Source organism: Anolis sagrei, chromosome 6, assembly GCF_037176765.1.
Source record: "Anolis sagrei isolate rAnoSag1 chromosome 6, rAnoSag1.mat, whole genome shotgun sequence".
In the NCBI taxonomy this organism is placed as follows: Eukaryota; Metazoa; Chordata; class Lepidosauria; order Squamata; family Dactyloidae; genus Anolis; species Anolis sagrei.
In genome coordinates, this window is record NC_090026.1 from 100,101,593 (window position 1) to 100,126,690 (window position 25,098).

General features: G+C 40.6%; 1 protein-coding gene across 3 annotated transcripts; it reads right to left on the reverse strand.

Annotated features, from left to right (window-relative positions):
- Positions 1-24,347, reverse strand: TAC1 (tachykinin precursor 1). Of its 3 annotated transcripts, none has more exons than XM_060782212.2 (6): positions 24,228-24,347; positions 23,768-24,000; positions 12,488-12,584; positions 11,685-11,708; positions 7,195-7,248; positions 1-654 (listed from the first exon to the last, which is right to left on the reverse strand). In XM_060782212.2, the coding sequence occupies exons 2-6, from the start codon at positions 23,891-23,893 to the stop codon at positions 605-607; spliced, it is 351 nt and encodes a 116-aa protein (XP_060638195.1). In that variant the 5' UTR covers positions 23,894-24,000; positions 24,228-24,347; the 3' UTR covers positions 1-604. The 3 variants fall into 3 exon arrangements, with proteins under 3 accessions (XP_060638195.1, XP_060638193.1, XP_060638196.1); XM_060782210.2 differs by having other exon boundaries at positions 23,768-24,003; XM_060782213.2 differs by lacking the exon at positions 7,195-7,248 and having other exon boundaries at positions 23,768-24,003.
- Between the last annotated feature and the right edge of the window lie 751 nt (positions 24,348-25,098).

Below are 25,098 nucleotides of genomic sequence, written 5' to 3' on the forward strand. Positions count from 1 at the left end.
TCATTTTTTAAAACATTTATTCAACCCGTTAACTGTTGTAAAAAGCCAGGCAATGAAATGAAGACTTCTAGATTCACATTTAAATTTCATTTTTTAAAATATATCTATATAAGTCGGCACAAAAAAACCCCATGCTGCAATGATACAAATATATTTTGGCTACTGAAATTACAGTACATTATTATTATTTTTTTGCTATGAACACACTTTGAGGCACTAGACACCTGATCACTTTTGAGTTGGTAAGTGAAGCTGATACAATTGCTCTAAATTAACAAAAGATTTAAAAATTTCTCTACTACTTTGTTAATATTTGGTGAACATCTCTTTCACAAAACATATCAAATAATGTGCTTTGTTGTGAAACACCATTGATTTTAATCTTCCAGAAGGAGCTTTCCTATTACAATCCATCACATACCTGCACACTGGCTGCATGTATTACTATCGCAATATGAAAACATTATTTTATTGAATGTACAACTAAAAAACAAACAAAAAAGACAAGTCATTAATAAATAATTATTCCTTACAATGGCTATTTTATATTACACTAATTCAATTTGGCCACAAACAAATTTCAACAAATAATGGCAGGAATGTCTCATTTACGTCTCCTTTCGTACATTTGTGCTGTGTTCCATTCAGAAGACCCTGTAAGGAGAATAAAAAGGTGACAGTTTAATTGGATATCAGGAACATAGGAGTATGCATCGTGGCAGACTACCCTAAAAAAATACGTGGTAGTTCATGCAATCTATTTCGCCTTTAAAGTTATTTTTTAAAGGGGCATTTTAGAGACAATTTGGCATAAACCATCATGCACACTTGATGGCAGTGTTAATATATGATAATAATAAAGCATCCATGTTTTATACTATTGTCTTATCAATCTTAGTTTCTATAAAATAGAAAGTTATTAAAACACATTGAATAATGAAATGACCAAGCCACTTCTAGAAATTTTGCAATTAGAAACAACAACAAATTAATGTGTTGTCAAAGCCTTTCATGGCTGGAATCATTCGGTTGCTGTGAGTTTTCCAGGCTGTATGGCAATGATCCAAAAGCATTCTCTCCTGACATTTCACCCACATCTATGGCAGGCATCCTCAGAGGTTGTGAGACCTCACAACCTCTGAGGATGCCTGCCATAGATGTGGGTGAAATGTCAGGAGAGAATGCTTCTGGAACCCAGAAAACTCACAGCAACTCGACAACAAATTACTTTTCAAATACTAAGACAAGTAACATTACCTTTTTAAAGCAACTGATCTCAAGTTGTATTTTGAATACTGTGAAAATACTGTGAGTCCCCCTTTGGGGGGAGAAGGATGGGGTATAAATATAGGAAATAAATAATCAAAAAGTTCTAGGTGTCACGTATTAGGAAGGATATTGACAAACTGAAAAGTGTCCAGAAGATGGTGAGGAATACAGAAACAAAGTCTTATGGAGAGTGGTGGAAAGACTGGGTGAGTATAACCTAGACAAAGCTAGTTTCAAATATCACACCGACAACAACATTTTCTTGTTCTCCGTGGCTGCAATGAGGAGGACTCAAATTATTACTATGGTATATTACCTCAAACTATGACCATATTCATTGGTCCAAAATTATAATTTCCTTAAACCCTGTTTCCACAACCCTGTAATTTATTGCCTGCTCAACTCCTATTGTATAAATGTCTTGGATGATAGAGGCAAACACTGTAACTCATTATTGCCTTTATGGTTCTGAAATGTTCTAAGTAGCCTTGCTTCTTAAGGCTACTTTGATCTAAGGCTACTTAGATCAAAGAAATTTCCCTCTCTTTAAGAACACTCCACTCATGCTTAGGTGTTAAACTATGAGTGGGGAATTTCTGCCTTCCAGATTTATCTCCTGTGACTTTCACCAGTCCCTTTCCAATGTGGTAAGAGATAGTGAAAGTTATAGCCTAAAACATTTAGAACAGTTATTCCAAAACTGGTGCTCCATGTAGTTTGGACTTTAATTCCCAAACCCTCATCCCAGGTTGCCCAAAGGTCATGAATTCTGGGAGAAGTTTGGGAGCCACTTAAAGGATATCAAAATGCTTAACCCTGAACTCATCAAAAGATTGTGCCGAAATAGTTGAATGACTAACGTCTAAATGTTGCTTATGTTTTATGGTTTAATATGGTTTTAATAGTTTAATTCATAGTTTATGTTATTGTTTATTTTTTGTTTTAGTTTTTCACATGGATATTTGGCATTAAATTTTGCAGTGACTATGTTGGAAACCTCTTTGAGTCCCCCCACGGATGATAAAAGCAATACATAAACACAGTCAATAAATAAATAAATGACCCACAAAAGATTAGGGTTTCTAAAAGTGTAACATCACATACCGATAAATGCCTGACCTTTTCCTACATGATTTCGCCTCCTTGGGGATAATTTCTTTGATTTTTGATGATGATGCATCTCAACATTTCACAATCCCCGGTCTGAACAGTATAACTTATTACTGCAGCCCACCAAAAGATGTTTGATACAACTATCTTAATTTTCTGCATTGCAGCCATGAACATTTGCCTTGTCTATTTGTCTCTCCCAGTGTGAAACATGTTATGCCTTGTCTTTTGACCCTCTGTCATCTATTCAGGATTTCAAGCTGTGTTAATAAATCCCAACTCTGCCTTTTCAGTGTGCAATTCCTCACTGTATTCGCTTCTCTGTAAATGAGTCCCACAGTTACTGTACCCAGGGATGTTTGAAGAGCAGTTAATCCCTGTGTGGGTCCTTTTAGGCTTATTAACTCCTGTCAAAATTCACCGATACTTTTTTTTAACATTTTACAAAACAGAGGTATTAACAAGAATCTGTTTTCTCTTTCAGAGCTCTAGTTTCCACTATCTCTCACCTGGTGATATGAATAGTTAGAATGTAATTGACAGTATTACAGTTAACAGTGCTAGGCCAAAATGTTTTCCACTGTTGGTGCTGGTGGCTTGTGGTGGTCATGAGCTTGTTCCAGATTCTATTCCAAATTATCTGAGACACCGAACCTATTTAGGGGATAGGGTTCAGTACTTTGGATCAAAGTATCACCTAGAGCAGGTCAATAACCCACTGATATGGAACCCACCAACAGCTACTGTTTTGCAAAGGAAAAGATAGTGTTTCTGTTCTATATACAGAGGTTGACTGGGATGGCAATGGGACAACAGGCTCAGTTAGGGGCAGAACATGGAAAAGCCACTATTTTGAATTATGACTCATAGGATCTTTTCCATCCAGCATGAGCAGAATGTCATACAGTATAACTATAACCCCATACTGACAGGATTGGCATCCGTGGTTTCACTTACCAGCATCCGACAAAATATAAGATGTATTATACTCCTATTTAAATCACATGCTCTAAATGTGCATCTGAACATATACATTAGCACAGGCATGTTTTTGTAACTCTCGACCAGATTGTGTCTTCTTTCCCAGCTGTGCACTAGTGTCCAACCTAATTCTACAATAACCTTTTTGGTCCATGATCCTGTGTACACCTGTGTACCCGCCGCACAAGGCTTCCTTTTGAATAAACATGCAAAGCATTGGACTGCCAGCTTTCTCAATGTCATTGTCCTGTGGTGTTTCCACCAGATTTTTCTGCTGTGTACTTTGTCACCAGATACTCCATCTATCACAGCAGATCCATGCATGGTCCACCTTGAAATATGGAATACTTTCCCTCCTCAATTGCAAAAAGGGAGCCCGAGGGAAACAAGATGGGTAACTTCTTTAATGTTTAGCTTATAAGCCAGAAATAATTAACCACTATTTAGTATTGGAGGCACTCATTGTACCTACTCTGAGGTCAGAAGATTATCATCAGGTTGTTCAACTACAGTGCTTGGTTGCTTCCTTGGATTATAGTCTGAACTAAACTATGCAACAGGTTGAATCCTCAGTCCAAAATAGGGCTAGCACCTTGGATATCTTCATTATATTTGGACTGACACTTGGAATGGGCTTTTTTCATATCAGGAATGACTGCCCAGGTGACACCCAGATTTGCTGATGTTTTACCATCCTTGTGGAAGGCTTCTCTCATGTCCCCGTATGAGGAGCTGGAGCTGACAGACGGAGCTCATCCATGTTCTCCCTGGATTTGAACCTCTGACTTGTCCATCTTCAGTCCTGCTGGCACAATCCATTGTGCCACCAGGGGCTTAGTACCCCAGTGACAGGGAAAGCGCTAGTGAATACTTCCAGTATGGCAGGGTTAAGCAATTCTGGGATCCATTAATCTCACTCCCAGGAGGAGGTACCCCTTACTACACTCACAAAATTGTGTGGCGTGCTCCCAGGATCCCCCAAGATAGCATGGCCACTGATCCTGGGAGATACTGAGCTGAAGTCCCCAAAATAAGGTTTCCATGCTTTGATGTCAACACTACTTCAGTTTCAATGTTTGATTGCATCCAAGTGTGCAAAACACCGAAAATGAGTTAACTTTCCATTCTGGATTGATTGCTTTACACAAAGTTGCCGTTTTAAGTTTCCTGCACTTTAAATTTTGTAGAATATATTTCTAGCAAGATGGCATCCTTGAAGTGACTGGACTGACCTTGAGGGAGCTGGGGGTGGTAACGGCCAACAGGGAGCTCTGGCGTAGGCTGGTCCATGAGGTCACGAAGAGTCGGAGACGACTGAACGAATGAACAACAACAACATTTCTAGCAACCATAGAAACAATTTGACTTTGATTTCAACACTCAGATCCACCTCAGTTTCATGTTTTGTTTCTTTTTCAAATCTTTGAATTTCATCCTATGAGATAGAAGGAGATTGAAACTAGATCTTAACATTTCAGGCTTGAATAAGTTCAGTATCTAAAAAGAGGGTGTATCTCTATTATTCATGCTCACTTTAAGAAAAAAAAGCTGGAATTATTCTATCAAGTGTAACAATTTTGAAATCAGAATCGGATTGTAAAACCCCAGTTATTTGCAATTCTTATAGTGTCATATAGAAGTTCCCAACAGAAGCTGAGTCTCAATTCAAGCTTGAAGTTCTCAATTGGCATTTATGAGTCCACCAGCATTTAATGGTTATTTCTCTCAGAGATAAATCTTTGCTCAATTGCTCATAATTCATAGCAATTTGTAAAACTAAATAGGATAAAGACATAATATTGGTGCTATGAGCACAGCAGGGTGGAAAATAATGTAACTGAACATTAAAATTTCAGCAAATAGTTTACAAGGCACGCTTAAACAATTGCGACTGCCACTGTATGATTTGGCACCCCAATCCACTTAAGGAAATAGAAAAGAACATTCCTTTAAGAAATCTTTCAAGAGTCTTTCAAAACACATTCAAATCTCACATATATTTTTCTATTAGTTAAATACAGATCTTATGGATGGACTGGCAGTTGACAGTTAGTTACTATATTGTATTAAAATTAATATTTTTTTAAAGTGATGACTGAGACATCACAGAACCAAACACGAAGCTGATGGACTGTTAGTAGTGATTGTCTGTGGGATGAGACACCAATTAATATACATGCGAATTCGTTTCTTAGATTTTGGTATCATATTCAGATTCTGGCTTTCCTCAAATATGCTCATTGCTTCATACAGAGTTCACTTTCTCTCTGCTTTATCCTCATAACAAACTGTACTCTCATACTGAAGGCTGAGAAAATGACCAAACCAAGATTTTCCTTGGAGAGGTTCATGGTTCAGTGGGGATTTGAATTTGGATCTTTCATGTTCCGGACCAATGTTTGCACCATTTATGGCAGGCATGGACAAACTTTGGCCCTTCAGTTGTTTTGGACTTCAACGCCTACAATTCTTAACAGCCTACCAACTGTTAGGAATTGTGGAAGTTGAAGTCCAAAAGATCTAGAGGGCCGAAGTTTGCCTATGTCTGGATTAGACTGGAAAAACAGAGTCCAAATCCCTGCTTGACTATGGAAACCCACTTGGTGACCATGAATAAGTCACACACTCTCGGCCTTACAGGGAGATAATGGCAAAGCCACATTAACAAACCTTTCCATGAAAACCCTCTGATAGGTTTAGCTTAGGGTCATCATAGGTTGGAAATGACTTGAACAGATACACACACAAACACATACACCAAATAGCAACAGCAGAACAGCAGCTTGATGGGAAAGTAAGTTTAAGAACAGAGATATAGGTTGGTAGTGAATGTAGAGTAAGGACCAGCCAAGAAAGCATTTGCATTTGTTGAGGAAAGGAAGTGGAATAAAAGAACCATGTAGTAAAGAAACCGCAGTGAGATGAGGAATCTACCATCAAACTGGGTGTTCCAGGATCCTGGCAATACTTAAAGTGTGTGTATCGGGAGGAGCAGAATGTGGTCTGACATGAACTACTGGATTACAGCTCCCATCATCCCTGACAGAACCAACGCTTACTGGGATGGATGGGAATTATATTTTATTTATTTCATTAGTTATTCTTTTATGTCAAATTCTAATGAGAAATCTGAAGTACTGTATATACTCGTGTATAAGTCAACTTCCATATAAATTGAGGGCTGTTTTAGGGGTCAAAATTATGGATTTTGATATAGCCCGGGGATAAGTCAAGGGTCATTCCATGGAGAAAGTGAAGTGCCCATGCTGTAGGGGATGGTTCGTTTTCTAATAAGAGTTAATACCATCCCTTAACTGTTTAAAACTCATATGGGGCAATATAGAAGTTCAAATAGTCAACAACCTTGCATAAAAGTACGTATTCTTCCTCCTCCACCCTTTTCCAGTAGGGTTGGAGAACATGTGTATTAACCACCCTGAGTTCCCTTGGGGAGACAGGGTAGGATATACATAAAATTTTTAAAATTACTTTATTATTATTATTATTATAGTATATTATTATTAGTATATTATTTTATTTTACTGACACAAAAACACAGTATGTCACAGCAAATGAGATATATATGCTGGATTTCATATCACATCCCAAGCATCTAGGACTGAGTGATGATGATTATGATTATGATTATTATTCCAAATACTCACATCACTCTGCTAGTTGCCATACTGGAAATTGGGGCTTTCACAAGCTTCCCTTCCTATATATGGTAAGCTAGATGGTCTCAAAATTGTGTGTGTGTATATGTGTGTGTATATATAAAAATAGGAGATAGACGGTAGTGTGCTTTTAGGTTTTGATGTAGTTTATACATACCAGAATTTAAAGATCTTTTGCCCATGAGTCCAACAAATGAATCTGTTTTATGTCCTGAAAAATATATTGTGGGTGTTTAAATACATTTGAAATATGGCTTTTAAAAGTGGCAATGTGCTTTCAAAATGAATACACACTATAAACGGATCCTAAAGATATCTGAATATTAAAGGTAACACCTAGGTCTTAGAACAGGCTGAGTATCCCTTATCTGAAACACTTGGGATAGAAAATGTTTTGGATTTCTGAATACCTATATTTACATATATAAACATATTAGGAATATACAAATGTATACAAATATATTGGAAATCATATCAAGGTCTGAGCACAAAATTAATTTTAATTTTATATATACCGTATACATGTAGCCTGCAGGTCATTTTTTTTTACAATATTTTAGATAATTTTGAACATAAAACACAAACGTTTGTGTATATTAAGCCATCAGAAACCAAACAAGTTTGTCTCTGGCCTCCATGTGGACAATTTTGGATTTTGGAATATTTCAGAATTCCAGAAGAGGGGTGCTCAATCTGTACAAGTAAGGATGAAAGTGCCCTTATGCTTCTCGAACAGCTCTCATCTGTGCTCTGGTCACATTATTGCCAATCCTCAAAGGTTTTAAGTTGCTCTGCTGTGTTTCAGTGGTAATAGGGACAGTTGGTGGGTTTGTAAATGAGCTCTGGATTTCAGCTTAAGTCTGGACTTTAAAGGAGCTGCCCAAGGTGCTGAACCTGTTTTGTGAACAGGGTTCAGAGCCTTAGGTAGCTTCTTGAAAGTTCAAACTAAATCTTGGCATGGATTCATCATTCCACTGACATGGAAGCCATCATTTCTCAGGGAATGAAACTGTATCTACTTGGGAGCGTTCTGATCAAGTCTTCCTTCCTTCTCTTCCTCCCATCTTTGTTTTTCTTGAGTTTTAACTTCTATAATGCTTCTTTAATACCAATTGCCAGTAGTCCCTACACAGTAATCCTTGTAAGCACAGCTGCTCAGATGCACACACATTGATCTCCTTTGCTCAGTAGGTTCCCCCATTCACTCCCAATGGAAATATTCATACCCAATATTCTGCAATCCCCCTTGTTCCCATTATTCCTAACCATCAACCATAAATGTATGTATTACACACGTCAATGTTTATATCCCACTTTAGAAATGTGGTCCAGAATTCACTAAGTCAATCACAAAGGCAGGATTTAAAAATAATCCATCTATGGCTTCATTAGTTTAAAAACAAGTAGGGACCATGAAAGCCCCCCAATTAAACTGGGCTGTGGTGCAGCTAGTTAGTAGCTGGCTGCATTAAATGATTTTGAATCCAGCCCAGGTCAGAGTGAGCTCCCAACCATTAATAGTCTAGCTTGCTGTTGACCTATGCAGCTCAAAAGACAGTTGCATCTGTCAAGTAGGAAATTTAGGTACTGCTTTATGCAGGGAGGCTAATTTAACTAATTTACGACACCATAAAACCTTCCAGCATCATGCATAAGAATGAGGAAGTACTCCATCAAGGACTCGGTGTCACAAGTGGATGGTGAAGTGGCAGCTCCCCCTGTGGCTGGAATCGAGCATACCCTCATGAAGCCAGAAAGCTAGAATGTTAAATTGCCTCTGTGTCTGTCTATATATGTTTTATGTCTAATGGCATTGAATGTTTGCCATGTATATGTGCATTGTAATCCATCCTGAGTTCCCTGTGGGGTGAGAAGGGTGGAATAGAAATATTGTAAATAAATAAATCCTCATTTACTGGGCAGCAGCCACTGTGCACAACAGAGTTCTGTTCCCTGTTGACCGGGAAGCAACTGACTGACATTTCCATCCATTGTCTTGCAAGCAGTCTCTATTGCAACAGGGATCCTGCTTCTGTCTATCACACCAGAGATTGCGGATGGGTTTGGGGATGGAAATGTCAGTTGCTTTACAGAAACAGAGCCCTGACACTCATAGCTTTTGCTACCTGGCAAGCGAAAAAGTGGGGACCAGTCTGGGAAACACTAGAGCAGGCATGGCCAAACTTCAGCCCTTCAGGTGTTTTGGACTTCAACTCCCACACTTCCTAACTGCTGGTAGGCTGTTAAGAATTGTGGGAGTTTTAGTCCAAAACACCTGGAGGGCCAAAGTTTGCCCATGCCTGCACTAGAGTCATATGAGTAAGATGGTTACACATTTGTAACTGCCTCAGAGAATTCCAGCTGAGTATCTCAGGGAAGGATATAATCAATAACACCATTTAAAATGGTTTAAACACATAAATACCAAGTATTCTATTCTATTCGTAAGTAGTTAATTTTCTCCCACCACAGAATTGGCCCAAGATATTTTGCTGCTTAAGGCAAAATACAAGATGGCAGAGTAGAAATGGGCTTGCTTAATGCCTGGTTCCCTTTCTTCGTCCCAAGTCTTCATTTTCCGTCTCTGCCTTTTTCTACTAGGCTGATACATATGCTGCCTGGGCTTTGTTGCTGTAAGTCCAAGAGGACAGATTATAGTAACTGTAGGATTTGCTGTGCACCATGCTGTCTTTCCGCATGTAATGTGGTCTCTTTTAAGTTTGACATGGCTTGGTTACTAACATGGGGTAATAAGTCAGTGCTGCTGACCAGAGCAAAATGCTGCTTTCCATGACAGTTGCTACTGTCATTATGATATGCAGCCACACAGAGCTAGTTTACAATCAGTGGCCAGTGAACGTTCACAGTGAGCCTATGGAGCTGTATTATTCTGAAATGCTTATGGCAGAAGAAGGTGCAATCTTTCAGTAGAAAGGAAGGGCAGAGTTTGGAGCAAGGGAAGGGTACTGACTGTTGAGACTGACTCTTGCCCCCAAAGCTGGTTGTCTGAACAGGGCACAAATTAATTGGTAGCTTCGGTTATTTATATCATTTCATAAATGAACTTCATGTTTTAAATATAGGTTGCGTATCCCTTATTTAAAATGCTCGGGACCCAATGTGAATTAGGAGTTTTTGCACTTGCTTAATGAGATATCTTGGAGATGAGATCCAAGTCAAAACATGACATTCATTTATATTTCATCTATACTTTTTACACCTAGCTTGAGGGTAAATGTTATACACTTTTAGTAGCTTTGTGCACAAAACAAGCCTTGTGTATGTTGAACTATCAGAAAACAAAGGGGTCACTATCTCAGTTGCCCACGAGGACAGTTTTGGAGCATTTCGGATTTCTGGATATGGAAAACCTACATGTTCAAAGAAGTTTTAAATAATATGGTTTTGTGATTGTTTCTAGCTTTATGCCACCTTAGTTTTAGGACTATGGAGTACTTCTGAAGTAAATTCTATTTATATTGGTAAGCATCAATAGGTAGGACGGTGATTACTTGCACAATATGATCATGATCCAATGAGCCATAAGGGCACACTTGTATCCATCTCAGTGCTGGGGAACCCTTCAGATGTTTTGGCTTACCACTCTCATCAGACTCACTCAGCATAGCAAAGGTCAGGGATTATGGAATTTGGCATTCCAAACATCTACAAGGTCAAAGGATGCTCAGTACTACTTTAATGGTCTACAACCGGTAGTGACAAACTGTGCAATCCTGCACATTTTTACTCCGAAGTAAGCTCCACTGAGATGGCAAAATATATTCTATGAGGGTGCATAGAATTATTTCCTAAATCACACTGAAACAAATTCATGTTATTGTTATTTGTTGTTGTTGTTATTCTCCCAATTTTGTCTCAATTGAGACACAAGGCAGCTGTGAAAGCAATGCTAATTTATCATTGCTTTCACTAAGTCTATAAATGTAATTCTATACTTTCCTGTGTGTGTGCTTAAAATATTTTATACCTCTTTTGCAAGTTGTGAGCAAACTCTTCTCTACTTCATAGAATTAAAAAACTATATTGTAAAAATAAACTTCACAGAAACATTGACATCAAAATATATTTCCAACTCATTTTTTTAAAAAAATCAGTGACAGCTAAAACAATAAACTGTAAATATGGGATGTCACTCAGCACCAAATAAAAGCAGACAGGAGCATTCAGATACGCTGCGTAAAATAGTTAGAGGGAGGCATCTTTTATACCTCTGGCAAAAGAGTGTTCCATAAACATGAGGCCACAACAGAAAAAGCCCTGACTCTCGATGGGAGAAACAAACCATTAGTCATAGTGGAAAAGCAGACCAATGCCATGCATATTCATTTGACAATAATTCTCAGTATATTTGGTGGCAATTATAGTAGCTTTAAGATACTATGTACCAGGGCTATGATGTGCGTGGATCATTTTATAGTGTTGGAGGATTTTCCAAGTAAAACTACTGGGTAAAACTTGTTCATTCAGAGTACATCAGAATTTCCATATGGTCACCAAATTGGGGTCATTATATTTAAAATTAAACATATAGTAGCTATCTTACATCTAAGTCGCACTGAAAGTGATTAATTTTAGGAAAATTGTGGGAGAAATCAGTTTATATCCAATAAAACCAGTTTAACTTACTTTTATGGGAGAGAGAGCCATATCCTAGAAAATGATAAAAAGAAAGAATTAGTTGAACAACTGCTAAAATGTTTGACTGTAAAAAAGTAAATAATTTAGTGACTATACAGTAATGTTTGATGGCAATAAATGCCAGCCACAGATGCATGTGAAACGTCATGAGAGAATGCTGCAGAAACATGGCCATAAAGCCCCAAAAACTCACAGCAACCCACTATTTTAGAATAAATCATTCCCATAAACACTTTGCAATATAGGTACAATACACCCAGCATGTCTTACAGGAGCTCTTTCAATCCTTATCTCTTTGTGCAGCTCATTTTTAAAACTATACTGAGTAATGATATGTTTTAATGGTTTATATGGTTTTTATAATATTATAATATTAGGTTGAATGTTTTTAACTGTATTTTATGAATGTATGGCATCGAATTCTGCCGATTTTTGTAAGATGCCTTGAGTCACTGTAGGGCTGAGAAAGGCAGGTTAAAAATGCTGTAAATAAATAAATAAATAAATCTACAAAGGAGATTCCTGACACTAGCTATATCATATTGTGTAGAGATTTGAGCATTTGAGGTCTGGAGATATGGGTTCGAATCCTCGCTCAACCAAGAAACCCATTGGGTGACCTTGAACAAGTCACTCTCTCCCAGCCTTAAAGGAAGGCACTGTTGGCTTCCTTCCACGGTGGCTAAACAGGAACATACTCTGGTTTAATAATATCAGTGTATGTTGATCACAGGATAGTGGAAATTATTTTTTTGCAGAAATCTGTAAGGGAGCTTAAAAATGGTTCTCACCAGCATCTCGTTTGCCCATTAAGCCATAGAACTGCTGAGGTCTGGGGCGTCTGGCAATCCTTTGCAGAAAGTGTTCAAAGGGTAAGGGCAACTCCTCCTGAAACAGAAATATCACATGATTACTTGAATGCTCAATTCACTCTCCTGATATTGAGTTAACAAAAAAGAGAACACTGGAACCAGTGGCATGCCTAGAAGAGCTGATTTTGGATTGCAGAATCCCCCAGAATTGGCATGGGCAAACTTTGGCCCTCCAGGTATTTTGGACTCCAATTCCCAGAATTACTAACAGCTGGTAGGCTGTTAGGAATTGTGGGAGTTGAAGTCCAAAACATCTGGAGGGCCTAAGTTTGCGCATTACTGTCCCAGAAAGTACAGCCAGTGGTCATTATGACTAGGAGATTCTGAAAACATTTCTAATCTAACCTTTCAGATCTGATCCAGGCAGAATGGTGGAATAATTTGGGCACTGGACTACAGGTACACCTACATTGTGGAATTATTGCAGTTCAACGTCACTTCATTCACCATGGCTCAATATTATGGAATCTTGTGATTTGTAATTTGATGAAGCACCAGCAGTCTTGGGCAGAGAAGGCTAAAGACCTTGTAGACTACAACTACCATGATTCTATAGCACTGAACCATGGCAGTTAAATGATGTCACTAATTCTACAGTATAGACATACCCTACAACTTTGTATCATTCCTTTGCCATGGAATCCCACTGGAGGGGTCTAGAATAAGACACACTCTCTCAGCCTCATAAAATGGCAAAGGCAGACCAGCTCTGAACCATTCCTTCCAGGAAAACTCTATGGTAGGTTTGCCTTTGGATTGTCTTCAATCAGAAATGACTTGAAGGCACACAACAAATCAGGCATTTTATGTTTCTGTTTTCTTGGATATTTTTTCCTATAATCTCTAGAAACCGATAACGCCTCTTCACATTACAAAAGGGAAATAATTTCTCCACAAAATACAAATTCAGAAGTAAACCCACTCTTGCAATTGAAAGCTTATTTACTCTAGCATAAGCAGGCGATGAGAGAACAGTCAAATACAGAATCAGAAAATAACCAATATACTGTAAGTAGCCCCTTTTGTCACTTCTCACCAGGAATCTGCAATTGGCTTTTTGGATATTGTAAAACAGGTGAGTCGGACTCATAATATGAGTCATTGCAATGGAAGAGGTGTTGGGTTGCTGTGTGGTGCAATGAGTTAAACCCTTGTGCCAGCTGAACTGCTGACCTGAAGATCGGCAGTTTAAATCCGCAAGATGGGGTGAGCTCCCATCTGTCAGCCCCAGCTTCCCATGCGGGGACATGAGATAAGCCTCCCACAGGATGATAACACATGTGGGTATCCTCTGGGCAACATCCTTGCAAACACCCAATTCTTTCACACCAGAAGCTACTTGCAGTATATTCTCAATTTGGTTCTGACATGATTAAAAACAACAACAACAACAACACTCTGATTGCCATGTCTCAATGCTATGGAATCCTAGGATTTGTAGTTTAGTGAGGCACCAGCACTCTTTGGCAGAGGAGGATGAAGACCTTGTAAAGCTACAACCCTCATGATTCCATAGTATAGTGCCATGGCAGTGAAAGTAGTGCTGAACTGCATTAATTCTACAGTGTAGATGCACCTATTGACACAAAAGGGCTCTGTCCGCACCACGCCAAATGGTAATGAAAGAAAAAAAAACACTCAGAAAAAAACGTATCATTTTACCATTATAGATCCAACTAAACAGCCCATTAAAATTATTAGTAAACATAGCCATAGACTATTACATTGGTAGATTTATTATATAAAGAAGTCCAAATGGTTTCCAATCTTTCAAAAAGTCTTTTATTGGTTTAGCCTGTGTGAGCCTGGCAATTTGATTTAACTTACTGTTCCAATCATCTATTAATGCTGGAATGATAAACATATATTCTGTGAAAAACAAAGAAGCAATGTCCGCCCACACTGGAAAAGAAATCCAAAATCCACAGTCAGGCAATACCTTGTTAAGGCTAAACTAAAACATCCCCAAGGAATGGTATTTTGCTTTCAGGTTTTCCAGAATCCTTCATCACGCCGGGCATTTACCAAAGCAGGAATTGTCTTAGGTTGTAGCAATGGACGAGAAATCTCTTGGCTAGAGTAAATCCATCAAAGCCATCTATAGGTTGACTTGTTATTCTCCAGTGGATTCAATGTGTTACCAATAGGAGTCCAGCAGTATTTAGACTAAAGGACCAGCATAGTTTGAGTGATGAACTAGAGCTTGAATCTCCACTCAACCATGGAAAGCCATCTTGGGCAGGTCATACTCTCTCAGCTTCAGGGGAATGCAAAGGCAAACATCCAGTGAACAAATCTTGCAAAATCTTATAACTGACTAAGAGGAAAGAAAGCTTGCACATCCAAACAGAGTAAGTCTGATGCGTGGATGGTGAAATACTCCACACTCAGAAAGCCTTAGATTGGTTAGAACTATGAAATGAGGGCAAGGAACCCCTGTAGCTACTTATGCATCTATTTAGCACCTTATACTGGTGGGGTTGGTGGTATTGATTTTGTCATTTGGGAGTTGTAGTTGCTGGGATTTATAGTTCACCTACAATCAAAGAGCATTCTGAACTCTACCAATGATGGAATTGAACCAAACTTGGCACATAGAACTCACATGATCAACAGAAAATACTGGAAGGCTTTGGTGGGCATTGACTTTGAGTTTTGGAGTTGTAGTTCACCAACATCCAGAGAGTACTGTGGACCAAAACAATGGTGGCACGAATGCTCAATATGCCCAGAAGTGAACACTGGTGGATTTGGGGGAAATAGACTTTAACATGCTGGGATTTATAGTTTACCTACAATTAAAGAGCTCTCCAAACCCCACCAACAATAGAATTGGGCCAAACTTTCCACTTAATGCTGACATTGCTGTCATTATTCGTTTAAAGAAACACAGAAGGGCCATCTAGTCCAACCTTATGCCATGGAGGAAGATCCCGACACCAAATCATTTATACCCAACTTGCTTTCCCTTCAAAACCTGGGACTCAAGGCAGCATGTCAAACTTAAAACAAGTACAGTAAACCACACAAAGACATAAATAAAGGCATACAAAAATTAGCTAAAATGTAACTAACTCAAAGCCATTTAAACAAATCCACAAAAGACGGCAAACAATCAAGTCAGTAAAACTATGCAGTATTAAATGCCCACCCATTTACGTCCTAAAACCCTATTATACTATGTTTATAGCCTGCATTTATTTACTCAGAGAAAACTCTACAAACATTTTTGATTGGAGAAACTCTAATATCATTTACCGATGCCTAAAAGTACGTGAGTGAGTGGCTAAAGCTTTTCTGTTATCTGTAGATATTGGGATGCCGTGGAGGGGACTTGCCTGGAAAATACGGGGATATTTGAAAATTCTCAATTTTTTATAAGAAGTTGAAGAGTTTCTATGTTTTGCTTTAAGACATGAAGTGGCCAAATTGATTTCTCTTTTCAACTGGGCTTTCTCGTGATTAGTACATGTCTTTTCCAATGCTCAGAATCTATGCTCTGTTGCAAGATTACTTCGTTTCAGCAAATGGCTCACTCCAGGCTTGCCTACAAGACGGGTACCTGTTCATATCATTAATTACAACATATATTTGATCTTTTTCTCTATCACTCAGAAAAAAAGGCCGTATGGTCTACAGATCAAAATGTGTCAAGTTTTCAAATTATTATGCAAGTTGAACATTCCTTATCTGGAATTCTGAAACGCAAAATGTTACAATAGGGGCCACCGTTAGCACAGCGGATTAAACCACCATCTATAGAAAATCTTGCCAACCAGAAGGTTGGCAGTTCATTGCTGTGGGTTGGGGTGAGAACCTGCCATCACCTAGTTCTGCTTACGTAGCAGTTCAAAAGCAGCAAAGTGAGTAGATAAATAGGTTTTGCTTTGGTGGGGATGTAAAGGGCGCCCCTGAAGACCTGCCGGCATTTTGATCAGGAAGGCCTCCATGGACAACAGGCTCCTGAGCATGGAAAAATGGAACAACAGCACCTCCCCATGGCTGTGTCGAGCATGGCCTCCAGATGCCGGAGATGAAAAAAAAGAGGGAGGCCTTGCCTCTGTTTACGTCTGTCTTTGTTGTTAATGTCTTTGTTGTTAATTGTATAACGGCATTGAATGTTTGCCATATATGTACTCTGTAATCCACTCTGAGTCCCCCTCGGGGAGATAGAGTGGAATATAAATAAAGCATATTATTATTATATTACAAAATTTAAAGCTGTTCATATGTGTAGTTGAGATAGAGACACCTTTGCTTGGACAAAATTAATTTTTTCATGGTAAAAATTATTCAAGATATTGTGTATACAGTTATTTTAAAGATGTGTGTGTGTGTGTGTGTATATATAAAGGTTACATGAAATATAAAAGAATCCATGTTTCAGCTTGGGTACCATTTCAAAGGTATTTCACTATGTATATGGAAATACTCCAGAATGCTAAACAATATCCAAAATGCAGACCACTTCCGGCCCAAAGAATTTTAGATAAGGAATGTTCAACTGGTTCATCATTCTTCAGCACCTTGAGATCTCCCTCTCTCTGAATGTTATGTATGCAGTCATCACTTTGGTGAGTTTTATATATACCTCATCCTTGACCACCTTTGAGGGATTTTTGAGATTTACAAGTCTACATTTTCCAACATTCCAGCCCAGCACCGCTATTGACCATGTGGAGTGGGTTTACTGGAAGTTGTTTCCCATCATGGAGGATACCTAACAGGTTGGTTAAGATTGGTGGAGATTAGGCCAACAAGTTATGGAACGGTACACTCATTGCCTAGAAAGAAGCAGATCATATTACTTAGTATTTTGTAAAATCAGCTTAATTAAGACATGAAACTGAGTGGTGAAAAACACTCATGTCATATCAAAGTTCTCCCTTCCAGATGACATTCAGTTGCTATGACATTCCGTTCCTTTCTGGTTCTTAATTTGTATCCAGATGGGAGAAAAAATAGATGACATGAAGGAGATTCATGGAGATATCTTATTTTTAAGAGTACCTTCTTCTTGTGGAAAAAAAAAAGATTGGGTCCATGTACACAGAGAGGGAAAATTAATCTGTCCTCCTATGAATAAAAATTCCTCTTGCCAAGATGAGATCTTACCATTTGAAGACAACTAAAATGAACAAGAAAAGCAGGCAAATTTCTTTCTCTTGTAATCCCCTTTCTTATTCTCTACATAGCTTTAAATTCAAAGTTTATTGGCAGGAAAAAATTAAAACAGCATCATCAAAGTGCAGAGAAAGAGATTAATGTCTAGCCTATCTAGCAAAATATTCACAGTACAGCCTTAGTCAGGTGAGATATTTTATTTTCTAAATGCTCAGGAGTATTTTTTTGAGAAATTAGCCTGTCCTTCAACAACAAAATAAAAGATCTCCTATCTGGTACACTTAACACTGGTGATCTCTCTCAATTTCTCATCCTATTAAAATCTGCACTATAATTCAAGAGCATCTTGGATGGTTGTTTACCAGCATGCTGATAGATGGAGAGCTTGACATTGTCAGCTTCTCATCCATAAAGATGCCAGATCAAGGGAGGCTCTATATCCATCAAGGCAAAGGAACTGGGGAGAAATGACAGCCCTGGTTATAACAAGGGACTTGAAGAAAATTCTCTTGATCTGAAGCAGATGAGAATTTGATATAAATGTCCAATAAGAGGTCCCTGTTTGTTTAAATAACCTTGGAAACTTGTCTTCTTGGACGTTTTTGGCTCAACTGGTCCAGGAACTGGACCAGAAAAAAGAGACTAGTTGATACTTTCAAACAGCATGTTATGGAGTCTGTCGGCTAATTCAATATGGGAGAGGGAATATGATCTAAAGCAGTACTTCCCAACCTTTGTTGACTAGGAACCACTTGACCAGGGACCACTTTGACCAGGGACCACCTTCCCAACATTAGTACTAAAAGGGTTACAAATCAGGTTTTGGTCAATTTTAGATTCTGTTTGGATATTTATTTATTTATTTGTTTGTTTACTTTATTTGTATATTGCTGTTCTCAGCCCTTAGGCGACTCACAGCGGTTAACAACAGAACAGCAAAAATACAGTACACGGTAAAAAACAATAACATCATAACATTTAGAGTGCTGATTCAGATAATTACATTGGATAGACCATATCAGCTCTATTTTCTGATACAGAACATATGCCATCTAGAAGTCACCATCTGCTTGCCCACAGAAAACCATATTTAATAAGCCCCGGCACTATAAGAGCATTTCATGAGACCACTCGCTCTCGTTACAACAGTGTAGTAACAGTGTGGTTGCGGACCATAGTTCTTGTGGTCCATGGACCACAGATTGGGAATCACTGATCTAAAGTCAACACTGGGAAAAAATAATTTTTCAGACATATCCCAGAATTCCCTTAGACAGCACAGCCACTGCAATTCATAGTTCAAAAAGTAACTTTTCACCGTTGTACAGTATGGCTTGTGCTGTTTTAATAAACCGTCTTGATCCTTCTAAATCCCCTGCACTCTTCTTGCTAGCTCAAATGTGAGTGATGATTTTCTTAGATAATCAAGTACTTTTAGATTGTCAGGTAGATGGGGCAGCTTTTATATAGCAATGTGCATTATTTCACTTTCTTCGTAGTGTGCTAAGCAAACCCTGGAGGCACCAGATCCTGACTGATCTTGAAAGCTAAGCCGGTGGCGCAGTGGGTTAAAGCCCTGTGCCAGCAGGACTGAAGAACGACAGGTCACAGGTTCGAATCCGGGGAGAGGAGGATGAGCTCTCTCTATCAGCTCCAGCTCCTCATGCGGGGACATGAGAGAAGCCTCCCACAAGGATGATAAAACATCAAAAATCATCTGGGCGTCCCCTGGGCAACGTCCTTGCAGACGGCTAATTCTCTCACAACAGGATACTCCTGACACGACAAAAAAAAAAAAAGCAGGGTCGTTCTGGATTAGCCTGTAGCTGCAAGCTGGCAAAAACCCCCTTTGAGTATTCCTTGCTGAGAAAACACAGTTAAATTCATGGGATCACCATAAGTCAACAGGTGACTTGAAGGCATCTAAACACAAACACTTTGGGGGGACCTCCTAGTTCAAGTCAGTTCATTGTGCATATTTTCTTACTTTTTCTTCTTTAACATTTTATTTGCTTTGGTGAAAACAAGAAAAAAAAGTCAGAAGAAGCTGCAGAAAAAATATGGAAAGAGATTTTCCAATGGAAAATGCCAACATTTCTATTCATGTTAAAATACTGGGAAGGAAGAGCCAGAAGCAGCCCTTCTGGAAGTTCCACTTACTTCTAATGTCAATTTGTGCTGGGCAAATGAGAAATGGCTAAGATTTGGCTTCAAATTACACTTCTGCCTTTGTAGTCCTATGTTTATGTAGTTTTAAGTCTTATATATGTACAGGATGATTGAAATGTACCTGTGGCTTAAGATAATTAGAATTAGGAATGTTTCCATTGTTGTAACTGCACCTGCACAGCCTGATTTTAAGCATGCTTTCTTGGAAGTGAAATCCTGCTGCATCTCTTTACAATTGCTATTCATGATCACAACACATGTGTGTGAATATATTTGAAAGGATGACAATATCTCTCTTCTTCCCTTACATCTCTCATTAAACAGAGTACAGTCCACTCCACCAAGACTATCCTATGCACTTTCTCTGAAATGTTTGTATAGACCAGGCATGAGCCAACTTTGGCCCTCCAGGTGTTTTGGACTTCAACTCACACAATTTCTAACAGCCTCAGGCCCTTTCCTTTCCCCCCTCAGCTGCTTAAGCTCAAGACAGTGGCTTGAATCCTATTGATTTGACTAGAGTAGACTCATTTAACCAGTGGGAATGGCTTCTGTGTTTATTTTTTTTTTTGCCAACGATGGATTCAAGAGGTCTAAAAGGTGGGACCAACTCACCACATTGGATGTCGTCTGTTCTTGGATGCGAAATAGGATTAACCTTGGAATTCCAGATGCTACAGCAGATATGGGGAAACCCAGGCCCAGGGGCCGGATACGGCCCTTTGGGCTCTTTTCTCAGGTTCTCCTGTCTTTCACCATCCTATCCTTCCTTCTTCCTCTTTCCTTCCTCCTTTCCTCCCCCTATCCCCTTCCTACCCACCCTTTTGTCCTTCCTTCCTTCCTTCCTTCCTTCCTTCCTTCCTTCCTTCCTTCCTCTCTTCCCTTCCTTCCTTCCCTCCCTCCAATCCCTTCCATCCTTCCCTCCCTTTTGTCTTTCCTTCTCTCTTTCCTTCCTTCCTTCTCTCCCACCCCTCCCACTTTGTCCTTCCATCCTTCCCTTCCACTCTTTCATCCTTCCTTCCTTTTATTCTCTCCCTCTTTCTCCTTCCTTCCTTCCTTTCCTTTTGTTTTTCCTTCCTTCTCTCTTTCTTTTATTTTTTTCTTCTTTCTTTCCATCGTTCTTTTCCTCCCTCCCTTCCTCCCCTTTTGTCTTTCCTTCCTTCCCTATTTCCTCCTTCCTTCCCTCTCTCCCTCTTTCTCTTTCCATTCTTCCCTTCCTCCCTTTCTCCTTCCTTCCTTTTCTTTTTCCTTCCTCCTTCCCTTCCTTCCTTCTTTCCTTCTATCACTGGGCATCCAGTCCTACTAGCAGGGAGTACTAGTGTGTGGGCCCCCAAGTTAGAAAGTTTACCCATGCCTGTGCTTTGGTCTATATATTTCAGAGGAAGCAACTAGTGAGCCCACTCTGAGGATTCCTTGTCTAGCAAAACCCTAAGATATGCATAGGGCTGTAATGTCAACAGGTGATTTGGAAGCAGAAGCCGTGGTGCAACTGGGGATCTCCTGCTCATGGCTCTGAATAGAGACCAAACTCCAAATCTTGTTCTTGGCTTAAGGATTCCTGATCTCGCTCAGCAGTGCCAGGAACAATCCAATGACTTTAAACTACACTGGGCTGCCTTTAAAACTTTAAAGGCATATTGAATGTAAGAATAAACATGTCCCCACCAATATTTCAGAACAGAAGACCCATAAAACAAAGCATCTAACCTAGGCATGGGCAAACTTTCTAACTTGGGGGCTGCATGGCAGGCCGGAGCAGGGTGGGCAGGGCAGAAGGAAGGAAGGGAGTTCTCCCCAAGTCCCCTCCTGGCCCTTTCCTCCCCTTCCTCTTCTCTTTTGGAGGCAGAAAGTGAAGGAAAGACATCAGGATGAGATGGTGGATGGGAGAGAAAAAGTGTATCCATTAGATCTCATGTTACCTACTCCTGATATAGAATCCTAGACCTGGAAGAGACCCCAAGGGCCATCCAGTCCAACCCTCTGCATTGCAAGAAAGCACAATCACAGCACTCCTGATAGACAGCTCTGCGGAAAAGCCTCCAGAGAAGGCAACTCCACCACACTCACAGGCAGCCTATGCCACACTCCAACAGCTCTTACTCTCAAGAAATTCACCCTAATCTTTTTGCTCGAATCTCTCTCCCTGTCATTGAACCCATTGCTCCCTTGTGTCCTGGTCTCTGCAGCAGCAGAAAGTCAGTTTTCCCCTCCTCTTCCTCCTTTGGCCCTCCAGGTGTTTTGGAAGGAAGGAAGGAAGGAAGGAAGGAAGGAAGGAAGGAAGGAAGGAAGGAGAGAGAGAGGGAAAGAAGAGGAAAGAGGGAAGGAAGGAAGGAGGGACAAAGAAAGGAGGAGGTAAGGAAGGGAGGGAGGGAAGGAAGGATGGAAGAGAAGGATGGAAGGGAATGGAGGAAGGGAGGGAAGGGAGGGAGGAGAGGGTGAAGGAAGGAAAGACAAAAGGGAAGGAAGGAAGGAGGGAAGGAGAAGGAGAGAGAGAGAGGGAAGGAAGGAAGGAAGGAAGGGGAAAGAGCGTAGGAAGGAAGGAGGAAAGGGTGGAAGGGAAGGAAGGAGGGAGGGAGGGAGAAAGAGGGAGTAAGGAAGGGAGGAAGGGAAGGGGGAAGGAAAGAAAGAGAGAAGGAATGAAAGATAGGATGGTGAGAGAGAGAAGGGTCTAAGGAAAGAGCCTAAGGGGCTGTATCCGGGCCCTGGGCCTGTGTTTGCCCATACCTGAAATAGACCAACCTGGAGGTAAATCCCATTGGTTTGAGGGGTTTGTTCTAGTTGGGATCAATGGGATTCAAAGACCACCTATTACAATGCAGCCTGAGCCCTGCCACATGCACAATGGAGGACCTTCTTATAACAACACTAGAGGCACTCCAAGTGGCCAGCTATTGGTCAAAAGACATTTAGTATAATGCCAAGTTTTTAAACTTTGTGTTTTCTCAAATACATTGTTTTGCTCCTGATATGATAAATAAATACAATAAATAAATTCATGCCAATGGGATTTTGGCCTGCATCAACAGGAGTATAGTGTCTAGATCCAGGGAAGTCATGCTACCCTTCTATTCTGCCTTGGTCAGACCACATCTGGAATACTGTGTCCAATTCTGGGCACCACAATTGAAGGGAGACGTTGACAAGTCGGAATGTGTGTCTAGAGGAGGGGGACTAAAATGATCAAGGGTCTGGAGAACAAGCCCTATGAGGAGCATATTAAAGAGTTGGACATGTTTAGCCTTCAGAAGAGAAGGCTGAGAGGAGACATGATAGCCATGTATAAATGTGTGAGAGGAGACATGGTAGCCATGTATAAATATGTGAAGGGATGTCATAAGGAAGAGGAAGCAGGCTTATTTTCTGCTGCCCTGGAGACTCAAACAATCAAGGGTCTGGAGAACAAGCCCTATGAGGAGCGGCTTAAAGAGTTGGGCATGTTTAGCCTTCAGAAGAGAAGGCTGAGAGGAGACATGACAGCCATGTATAAATATGTGAGGGGGTGTCACAGGGAAGAGGGAGCAGGGTTTTTTCTGCTGCCCTGGAGACTAGGACGTGGAACAATGGCTTCAAACTACAAGAAAAGAAATTCCACCTGAACATTAGGAAGAACTTCCTGACTGTGAGAGCTGTTCAGCAGTGGAACTCTCTGCCCCGAAGTGTGGTAGAGGCTCCTTCTTTGGAGGCTTTTAGAGGCCGGATGGCCATCTGTCGGGGGTGCTTTGAATGCGATTTTCCTGCTTTTTGGCAGGGGGTTGGACTGGATGGCCCACGACGTCTCTTCCAACTCTAGGATTCTATGTTTCTAAGCCACTGCTGCTTGAGAATGTGAGAGGGAGCCTTGGGGAAAACCCTGAGTTTGCGGCTCCCCTTAACCCCCTTCCTGCTGACCCAAGGAGAGCCCCTCACCTTGTTCTGCTCCCCGTCGGCCCAGTCGGACCAGTAGCTCAGCTCCTCGGGGTCCCCCAGCTCCTCCGCGAAAACCTGAGCCCAGACGAGGAAGAGGAGGCTTGCGAAGACCAGCAAGGATTTCATCTTCGCCGCCGTTGCCTGTCCGTCCGATGCCAAGCCCGTCGAGGAACCGGGCGGAGGAAGAAGCGAAGGAGGCGGAGAAGGGAGACTCGCACACACCGGCCCCCGAGCTTCTGAGAAGCGAACGAGAGAAAGAAGAGAAGCAGAGAAAGAAAAGTGAGAGAAGGGCGGCAGGAAGCGGCTCCCGTCGAGAAGCGCCAAGGAAGCCAAAGCGGGCGAGCTGGGCTGGCATGGGCTGCTTCTCCTCCCTTTCCCTGGCTCTGGACAAGGGCTGGTGCGACTGAGGAGAAAGGAAAGCCTTGGTGTGAAGCTGGCGAGGGGCTCGGAGCGCACTTACCGCAACGGGGAGGCTCTGCTTGGTGGAGAAATGAAGGAGAGCAACAGCACCCACTTTATATTTCCCCCCGACGGGGTGGGTCGAAGCAACTCTTCTCCGCCTCTGGCGAATGGCTCCCTTTGTATTTATCATGTGAGTCACATGATTTCCCCCCCCCCCCCACTCCTTTAGAAAGCCTAATCAAGCCTGATCACTGGGTTGTTGTAGGTTTTTCGGGCTGTATGGCTATGCTCTAGAAGCATTCTCTCCTGACGTTTTGCCTGCATCTGTGACAAGCACCCAGGTTTTATATATCTGTGAAATGTCTGTTTGAGGCAAGTGTGATTGTTGCAATTTGCCAGCTTGATTAGCATTTAATGGCCTTGAAGCTTCAAAGCCTGGCTGGTTGCTGCCTAGGAGATCCTTTGTTGGGAGGTGTTAGCTGGCTCTCATTTATTCTTGTCTTGAATTCCCTTTTCTTTTTTAAAAAAGTGTTATTGTGGAACGTCCAGGGTGAAAGAAAGAACTCTTGTCTGTATAAGGCAAATGTTAATGGGTTGTTGTAGGTTTTTCGGGTTAGATGGCCATATTCTAGAAGAATTCTCTCCCGATGTTTCGCCTGCCTCTGTGGCAAGCATCTTCAGAGGTTGTGAGGTGACCAATTGCAACATTATCATTTGCCTCACAACCTCCGAGGATGCCTGCCATAGATGCAGGTGAAACGTCAGGAGAGAATGCTTCTAGAACATGGCCATATAGCCCGAAAAAACTACAACAACCCATTAACATTTGTCTTTAACAGGCAAGAGTTCTTTCTTTCCACCCTGGACATTTCACAGTAACACTAAAAAAAAAAAAAAAAGGAATTCCAGACAAGAATCAATGAGAGCCA